General features: G+C 47.0%; 1 protein-coding gene across 1 annotated transcript in view; it reads left to right on the forward strand.

Moving 5' to 3' along the window:
• LOC104872507 (60S ribosomal protein L27a-like) overlaps window positions 1–8,937 on the forward strand; it is an 89,565-nt gene extending 80,628 nt beyond the window's left edge. Inside the window, exon 2 of the mRNA XM_010638752.2 lies at window positions 8,392–8,937. Coding sequence (XP_010637054.1) covers window positions 8,392–8,901 — 510 coding nt within the window. The 3' untranslated portion in view covers window positions 8,902–8,937. The remainder of the gene's footprint in view (window positions 1–8,391) is intronic.
• The last annotated feature ends 317 nt before the right edge of the window (window positions 8,938–9,254 follow it).

Genomic DNA, 9,254 nt, shown 5'->3' on the forward strand with positions numbered 1-9,254 from the left:
ATATATAAATTAGATAGTCTTGTTAGCATGTGTGGTGACACAAACTTGTAATCCCAGCACTCGAGAGAGGTGGAGCTAGGGGAATTGCTACAAGTCTGAGGCCAGCCTGGGTTACATAGTGAGTTCAAGGCCAGCCTGACTAGGTAAGACCTTGTCTCAAGAAAATAAAATAAAGTAAAATAAAATAAATCATAAAATTTACCAACTTTTTAAAAAATGAGCATCTTAATATTAGGTAAAAAGAACCGAAAACCAGGCCCAGTCCAGGACTATAACAAGCCTTTATTATAGGGAAGATCTGCTGGGCTTCTCTCCAAACAAAGGAGAGAAAGCAGCATGGTAGAACAGGGAACTTCTTTTGTAGGAGTGGGGTGGGATAAAACCGCCTGAGCTGGAGTTGAGTGAGGTAGTATTAAGAGATTGGAGGCGCTTGTGACATCAGTAGAAGGGCCTTGTGACATCACTAGTTGCTAGGAGGTAGCAAGTATCAGGTTACCTTTCTTGGCGGGAAGAGGGGTGTGTTGGAAAGAAGAGGACTGTCCTTTGGTGGGAGAAGCCATATTTTAACGTGGCATTATGGGAAGGAGGCTGCTATTCCATGTGGCAGCCCTCTTAAGGTGCAGAGCATTATGGGAAGGAGATGGCAGCTATTTTATGTAGCAGCCATTTTAAGGCAAGGGAAATCTAACCCTTAAAAAAAAAACCCTATCTTTTTTATGTGTGGATATTTAAGGACTTTAAAGACAGGCAGATCAGGAGTAGAAATGGACTTCTAGAACTGTGGCACTGGAAGGAGCCACGTTCTTAACGTCCCCAAGTAACAAGAACCCTTGGGAGGCAAGGTCAGAATGAGAAGGTTCCTGGAGGCATGGTTAGGGCCATGGTTCCTGCTTTCCCGGTGTTTCCTCCACACAACTTTTGCTAGTGTTTCTTCTGCAAGCCTCCTGGGCTGTTGTTGTCTTTTCAGTTTGCCCATTCTTCTTTTCTTCTCTGTTCCCTTGATCACAATCCTAACCCAAGTTCAATCAAGTCAAGGAAGGAGTATTCTAGGAAGTAGTGAAGGATTTGCTTATTTTATAAAGTGAGGAATCAGAAGTCACAGTTGAATGTGTAGAAGAAACATGTATTAGCTCCTTCCTTCCCTCCTTTCCTTCCTTCCTTCACATCTGAGAGAGAACTTGCTAAATTACACAGGTGGCCTCAAATTCTCCACCCTCCTGCCTCAGCCTACCTAAGTACTTGTGTAGGTCAGAAGGAACCCCTGGGGAAGGTTAAAAGACCTGAGCCCTTTTTAGAGGGTAGAAAATGCAGGCTCTGTGTGGCTATGAACACCAAGCACTTTCCAAGGAGCATTGTGGTTTAGAGCTGACGGTTTGTGGTGTTGACACCTTGCCCTCTTAGTGCAGGCTGCTGTGCCTGCCCAAATCCCCTACTAGCCCACAAGACCAAACCCTACCAACAAGCCCAGTGTCCAGTCAGCCAAGTGTGGACCCTCAAGGAGTAAAGACAGTAGGATATGGAGTCAGAGGAGGAACACAGGGACAGGGAGGAGGGGAGACAGGCAGAGACGTAGGGTGTGGCTAATGTGGCATGTGGCAGATGGCTCTAGAATTACTGGAAATTACCCTTTGTGAAACCTTTAGGGTGTGGAACAGCTGTTCTTTAACTCCTAATGAGAGACCTGCCTTTGTACACTGGAACCCCCCTAAAACTCCATAAACCTTAGGCCACCCAAGCAACAAGCTCACCCCAAGAAAGGCTGAGATCCTGACTGACTTAAAACGCCTATAAAAATGGGCCAAGCAAGGACATATCCGGAAGGGCTTACTTTCCAGCTCTCCCTGCCAAGCAAGCTTGTTGCTCAACTGCCCTGTCCCACCTTGGCAGTGCCGCAAGTAAACCTCTTCTTCACACCAAGTGCACACTGCGTTCCTCAGCCTGGGCCCAGTGACCCAGAGGATCCTGGGCTTTGAGTGGGCCACACTCCACCCTTGCATTCCTGGCCAGAGTGAGAGCAAGGACCCCAGGAACCGAGGGCTGGCCTCGGAGAGACCTCGGTCCCCAGATCCGCCCTGACGACACGTTAGGGTCTATCCCACCAGGCTTTCTCCGGCTGCTTTACTGGAAGGAACTGTTTGCCTTCACCTGCCAGGGACCTCGCAGTTAGCTCCAGCTTCTGCAGTCTGATCCTGTGCCTCCAGGAACATCGCAGCGCTCGCTTGAGCCTGGCTCCCCCTTGCATTTCCAGCTCTCCTCATCATTCTCAAAGTCTCCTTCCCACACCTGGGGTTCCCGCTTGCTTTCCTCCCACCTATTCCATGGCCCACATTTAAGGTTTTCTCCTTATCTTGTAGAATTCGGGAATTGCTTCCCCAGGTAACCAGAGTGGTGCACGCCTTCTGCTGGTGCCTGAGATCCATACTTTGGGTCAATGAGGGATCATGACAATCATGTCCAGTGGTCTAAGCTTTAACTTTTTTTTTTCTCTTGGAGAGGTGCTGAGGATTAAACCCAGGGCCTCATCAAGCGACAAATGGATAACGATGATGTGTTTTTTTTATATACTGGACTACTTACTACTCTGCCATAAGGAAGAACAGGCTCGAGACATTGCTAGATAAATGGATGCACCCGGAGACCATACTCTGACGTGAGATAAGTCAGACACACGTTTCTATGCCACAATGTATAACAGATACTGGGAAATGTGAAGAAAATGTTCAAATGAGAAGAAAAGCAAGGGAGGGGAGAGAGGAAGGGAAGGAAGGGAAAAGAAAAAAGGATAGAAAGAAAAAAATGGAACCAAAGCTTTTGTAAGTAAGGAGAGGGAGAGGGAAATGGGAAAAAGGGAGAATCAAGATGTATCATGATGTATGTTATCCTTATGTATATCTAAAATGGACCAGTAATCCAGCACTCAGGAGGCTGATGCAGGAGGATTACCATGAGATTGAGACCAGCCTGGCCTGCATAAATGAGTTCAAGAACAGCCTGAACTATACAGTGAGATTCTATCTCAAACAAACAGGGGTCAGGGATTTAGCTCAGTGGTGCTGCTGTCTGCCTTGTAAGCATAAGATCCCGAGTTCGATCCCCAGTACCAAAAAACAAAAATCAAAAGCAAACAAACAAAAGTATCAATAAAGGTTTTGCTTAAAAATGAAACAAAACAAAACGAACAACCCAGGGGCCTTCACATTGAGCTACTAAGCCCTTTCTTTATTCTTTTGTTTTTGTTTTTGTTTTTTGAGACAGGGTCTCACTATGTAGTTGAGACTGACCTGGAACTCACTATGTAGCCCAGGCTGCTCTGGAACTCACAACGATCCTCCTGTCTCAGCCTCCCGAGTGCTGGGATTATAGGCATGCGCCACCACCCCTGGCCCCTTTCTTTATTCTTTGAGACAGGATCTCACTAAATTGCCCAAGTGGAACTCAAGGCTGGCAATTCTCCTGCCTCAGCCTCCCAAATACTGAAATTACAGGTATGTGCCACCATCTTTGCCTGGCTTTCTTTTCTTGTTTAAAGCCTTAAATCTAAATGCAGAAGCATTGTAGACATGTTTCCTGCCTGTAGAGAAAACTGGTTAGCAGTGAGAGAAAGGGTAACTAGTTGCCAGGCAGAAAGCACAGAGAAAATTTCTGGAAGCCTCCTAGCAAGGTTTGAGGCCCTCAGGCCCGTGGTCCCTGCCATCCCTGCAGCAGTCAGCCTTTCTTGATGCCCGATTTTGTCAACCTTTCCTTGGATTTCATGAGCCAATAATGTTCCCTCTCTGTCTAGGTCTCCTTGAGTCAGGTGTCTGTTATTGTCTAATAAAATATAATCACACAGGTGCTCAGAGGCCTCGAAGACCAGGACAGTGCTATTGTCACTTGTAGGCAAGGTTATGACCTGAATCTATAAATCTTTTTTATTTCTACTACAGCATTGATTACAGAATAGAGACTACTGAATGAAGAGCCGATGGGTTACTATGAGCTACGCTTGGGCCAGGGATTTAGCTCAGTGGTACCGCCTCCTGCCTCCCAAGTGCAAGCACAAGGTTCTGGGTTCAATCCCTGGAGCCAAAAGAAAACAGAAGCAATCAGGGCCGGGGATGTCGCTCAGTGGCACTGAGTCTGCCCGGCCATCGTTAGACAGAAGATTTGTATCTTCAACTGACTTTCTCCATAACCCTCTGGAAAGGAACCTTTAGAATCCCAGAGTTACAGGTCCTCATTGCAAAATGGTAGAGTAATAGTCCTCTCCATTTGATGGGGTTGTGGAAATGCTAAAAAAAAAAAAAAGGATGTTGCGGTCGGACAGGAGAAATAAAAACAGGTAGCGAGGAAAGAAAGGAAACTTGCTTATTTATCTATTTTTTGGAACCGGGGACCGAACTTAGTGCACTGGGCTCAGGAGGCAGGCGGCGGCACCGCGGAGCCAGATCCCCAGCTGGGAATCTTGTTTTAAAATGGTACCACAGAAACCTGCAGCTTCAGGACACAAGGTCCCGTGCTCAGAAGCTTCCCTCCCCAGCTGCCTTCATCCTCCCTCGAGGTTTTAGTTTTGATTTTTTCTCTTCTAGGCCTGGCCACACCCAAATCCTGTAAAAATCCTCTAAACCAATAAATGAACCTCTTGATGAGGTGACATTTAAATGAAGAGGCAGATTCCAAGTTTTCAAAGACCATATTCAGGCAACATAGCTTAGGTCACCGCCTTAAAGGCCGCTTCCAGGAACATGTGCAGAAGCCCCAAGACCTGGGCCCTGCGACCTCTCACTTCAGGGCCTGCACTGTTTCCTCTGCCCAGCAGACCTACCTGAGCCTCACACAGACACATCCAGATTTCTTGGGGGATGGGTAGGACAATTTGTTAGATTTCCCTCGCCTTGAAATGGCTGCTACATAAAATACCCTTCTCCTTCCCATAATGCCCTGCCTCTCACCTAAAATATGGCTTCTACCGAAGGACAGCCTTCTTTGCAATGTGCCCCTCTTCCAGCCAATCTGATACTTGCTACTGCCTAGCAACTAGTGATGTCACGAGCTCCCCCAATCCCAGGCCACTACATTGCTCAATCCCACCCAGCTCCTATAAGCCCCACCCCAGTCCTATAAGAGGTGCTCCCAGTCTCAGCCATGTTACTCTCTCCTTCGTTCTGAGACGCTGGCAGATCTCCCCCATGATAAAGGCTTCTTATAGTCCTGATCTGGCCTCGGTTTCTGCTTTTTTTACCTGACAGTACTGGGGAGGAGTGAGACTAGACCCAAGTCTTTCCCATTGAGCTGCATCCCTGGCCCTTTTTTATTTATTTATTTATTTTTTGAGACAGGGTCTTACTAAATTACTGAGTCACCCAGGTTGGGCTTGCACTTGCAATCCGCCTTCCTCAGCCTCCCGGAGTGCTGAGATGATATGTGTGTTACCACACCCAGCCTTCCTGTGATTTTAATGTTCAAGGTTCATCTCTAGGGCTTTTTGCTTGCCCTTCCAGCTCCCGTGATACATAAGCTACGGAAACTGCAAGAGACAGCAGGAAGCCAGATGCTGGCAGGCTGGACCCCCATGGCTGTCCTGTATTGTTTCTCTCATTCCAGGTGCTGTTCTGAAATGAAGCTCCCTGAGTGTTTCACGCTCTTTTCTGCGTGTGCGTTCATACATGTGTGTGCGTGCGTGTGTGAGTGAACGGATGTGCACACTGAGGCTGAACCCAGAGCCTTGAACTTATGGGCTTCATTACTCAGCTATACCCCAGCAGTTCATACTATTTTTCTGTCTTGAACTCTTGCACTGCTGCCCTTGCTGAATCCTTCAAGTCTACTCCGGAACCTGGCTTTATAAGGTGAGCATTCGAGAGGCTGAGGCAGGAGGATTGAAGGTTTGAGGCCAACCTACATTACATAGCAAGACCCTGTCTCCAGAAACAGCACAAAACAAAAGGCTGTCTTCTACATGAGACTGTGAGTTAAATGAAGACAGGAACACTGTGCTTGATTTCTATATTCATATCTCCAAATGCAGAAAGGTGGGGTTTTGTGTGTTTGTTTCTTGGTTACTTTTCTCATTGCTGAGACAAAGTACTTACTCAACATTCACAATTAAAGGAGGAAAGGTTTATTTGGCTCACAGTTTGTAGAGGCTTCAGTTTATAGCTGGCTGGCTCCAGGGCAGGGTGGCGTGGCAGAGATCACAGTGCAGAAACAGTTCATGGTGGGCAGAAGCAATGAAGTAGCAAAGAAGCAGCAGGACAATGGCAGCCCTTTTTCTGTCCCTTGTATTTTCTCCAGGCTGCATGCCCTTAGGGTGGGTAGCACATACCCAGGGTGGGCCTTTCTGTTCGCCACACCCAGAACTGTGTCAAACCAATCAGTGGGCTAATTAGTAATCACACACTCTGGATCCCAGGATCACACATTCTAGATCCAGCCATCTCTAAAAAAAGCCCCAGCCGTGGCCACAAGAGGCCTAGATGCAAGCCGCAACACTTTGTTCTGGGGTTTTCTTTGTTTGCTTTGAGTTGTTTCCTTGTTTGTTTGGTGGTAGTAGGGACTGAGTACAGGTCCCTTGCACTGAGCTACATCCTCAGCCCCTTTTATTTGCAACAGAGTCTGGTTAAATCACTAAATTGCGTGGACTGGGCTGGAACTTGCAGTCCTCCTGCCTCAGCCTCCCATAGTTCTGGGGTTACAAGTATGTCACACGCGCACGCACACACACACACACACACCCACGTAGTTCAGAAGGGTTTATTGAATGATGGAGTGGACAAATATGAATGTATGAACTTAGAAAACCTATTCCTATAGAACTCCCCCAGAGATACTGAAATGGGCAGGGGGTATAGCACAGTTCTTGTCTAGCATTTCACCCTCAGCACCAAAGCACAGAACCAAAGCAAAACAGGAGCCTGAAGGATTATTGAAACTTGTCTTCTTTTTTTTTTTTTTTTTTTTTTTTTTTTTTTCTTTTGTACTGGGGATTGAACTCGGGTCCTTGTGCTTGCCAGGCAGACAGTGGCACCACTGAGCTAAATCCCCAGCCCAAAACTTGTCTGATCTTGACTGGCCTTGGCTCATTGCCAGGGCAGCTTCAGGTTTTAGGGGTTCACTCTTTACTACTCCATATACAAATTACCCCACTGGGATGGTGCTGAGGCTAGCACCTAGGACCTCAGGTGTCCCACACCAAGCTACACCACAACCCCTTAGACCAGTGGTGCCGAACCTGTGACATGTGTGCCACGGTGAGCTTGTGTGTACCATTGAAAGCACTAAAAGTTTCACCATCACAAATGTAGACAAATCTTTGAGGTGGCCTGATGCACAGTTTCTGGTCAAACCAGTGTGTCCAGCAGCTGTTTGGCAACACATTCTTTGTGATTATTTCACTTAAATGACTACTAAGTCCCAGTACCCAGGACACTGAGGCAGGAGGATCCAGGCCAGTCTGGACTACACAGTGAGTACATAGTGCACTATGTAGCAGTGCACTACATAGTGAGAGTTTGTATCAGAAGAGAAACAATGAGAGAGAGAGAGAGAGAGAGAGAGAGAGAGAGAGAAGTAATGGTAACATCTATTGGACTTTATTACCAGCATGTACTATCTGGTGTGTCTTACAGACAATAACATCCAATTCTCACAACTATGCTAAGGTAAATGTTCTTTTTATTCTCACCCCACATATGCAAAAAGTGAAGCATAAAAACTTTCAACACAGAATATTGAAGTCCATAGAGCTGGGCAATAATAGACTATCTGAAACATAAACTTTGCTGCATAAGACACCAAAAGAAATAGAAAAGAAAGCCAGGTGTGGTAGCATACACCAGAACTTGGGAGGCTGAGGCAGGAGGGTCACTGTAAGTTTGAGGCCAGCCTGGGCTACACGGTGAACTCAAGGCCAGCCTGGACTACATAGCAAGTCCTTGTCTCAAAAATGAATGAATGAGTAAAATAGAAAAGAGAAAGTGAAGAGCGGTGGTGCAAAGCTGTAATCCCAGCACCGTGGGATGCTGAAGTGGGAGGATCTCAAGGTAAAGCCCAGGATGGACAACGCAGTGATTTAAAGAGACCCTGTCTCCAAATAACAAATATAAACGGTGCTGGAGACATAGCTCAGCATGACAGTCCCTGAGTTCGATTCCGGTTACTGGGGAGGAGAGAGAGAGAGGGAAATATCTCAAAAGAGAAGAGAAAGAGACAGACAGCGAGCGAGAAAGCTGCCCATGAGCAGATCCTGGGTCACATAGCTAGATCCTGTCTCAGAAAAGAAAAATAGGGCCAGGGTCGCAGCTCAGCAGCACTGCACCTGTCTGGCGAGCACAAGGTCCTGAGTTTGGTCCCTGGTACAAAAATTAATTCATTAATTAAAATAAAACACCCTGTGCTGTGCTGCCTCCCAAGGTTAAGATTAAGATTATCCTCCCCTTCCGCTCGGCCGCCGACTTGCCATCCACACTGAGGAAGACCCGGAGACTTCGGGGCCACGCGAGCCACGGCCACGGCCATCGGCCCCGGAAGCACCCGGGAGGCCGGGGTAACGCGGGTGTCATGCGTCGGCACAGGATCAACTTCGACAAACATCGCCCAGGTTACCTTGGGAAGGTGGGTATGAGGCGTTGCCACTCAAAGAGAAACCAGAGCGTCTGCCCAACTGTCAACCTTGATAAACTGTGGACATGGGTCAGTGAGCAGACACGAGTAAGCGCTGCCAAAGACAAGAATGGGTTGGCTCCCATCGTGGATGCAGTGCGATCGGGCTACTTAAAGTTCTGGGGGGGGGGGAGGAAACTCCCAAAGCAGCCTGTCATTGTGAAGGCCAAACTCTTCAGCAGAAGAGCTGAGGAGAAGATTAAGGGTGTCGGGGGGCCTGTGTCCTGGTGGCTTGAAGCCACAGGACAGGGGGCTCATTAAATACCAACAAATTGTTTGCAAAAAAAAAAAAAAAAAGAGTAAGATTATTCTTTCTTTTTTTTGTTCTGTGCTCTCTCTATATATGTGTGTTTGTGTGTGGTTCTGAGGATTGAACTCAGGGACTGAGCTACATCCTCAGCCCTTTTTAAATGCTTTTATTTTGAGACAGAGTCTTGATAAGTCACCCAATCTGGGTTGAGACTTGTAATCCTTTTGCCTCAGCCTCCCAGACTGCTAGACTCACAAGCCTGCCTGCTCTTACTACCGTCACTATTTAGGAAATCCCACCTTCTGCCTTTTGGCAAACAACATTCAAATGACTTCTAAATCCTGAACCTCCTTATTTTTTTTTT

This window comes from Fukomys damarensis, unplaced genomic scaffold (assembly GCF_012274545.1).
Source record: "Fukomys damarensis isolate Sample0158 unplaced genomic scaffold, DMR_v1.0_HiC HiC_scaffold_21, whole genome shotgun sequence".
Taxonomy (NCBI): Eukaryota; Metazoa; Chordata; class Mammalia; order Rodentia; family Bathyergidae; genus Fukomys; species Fukomys damarensis.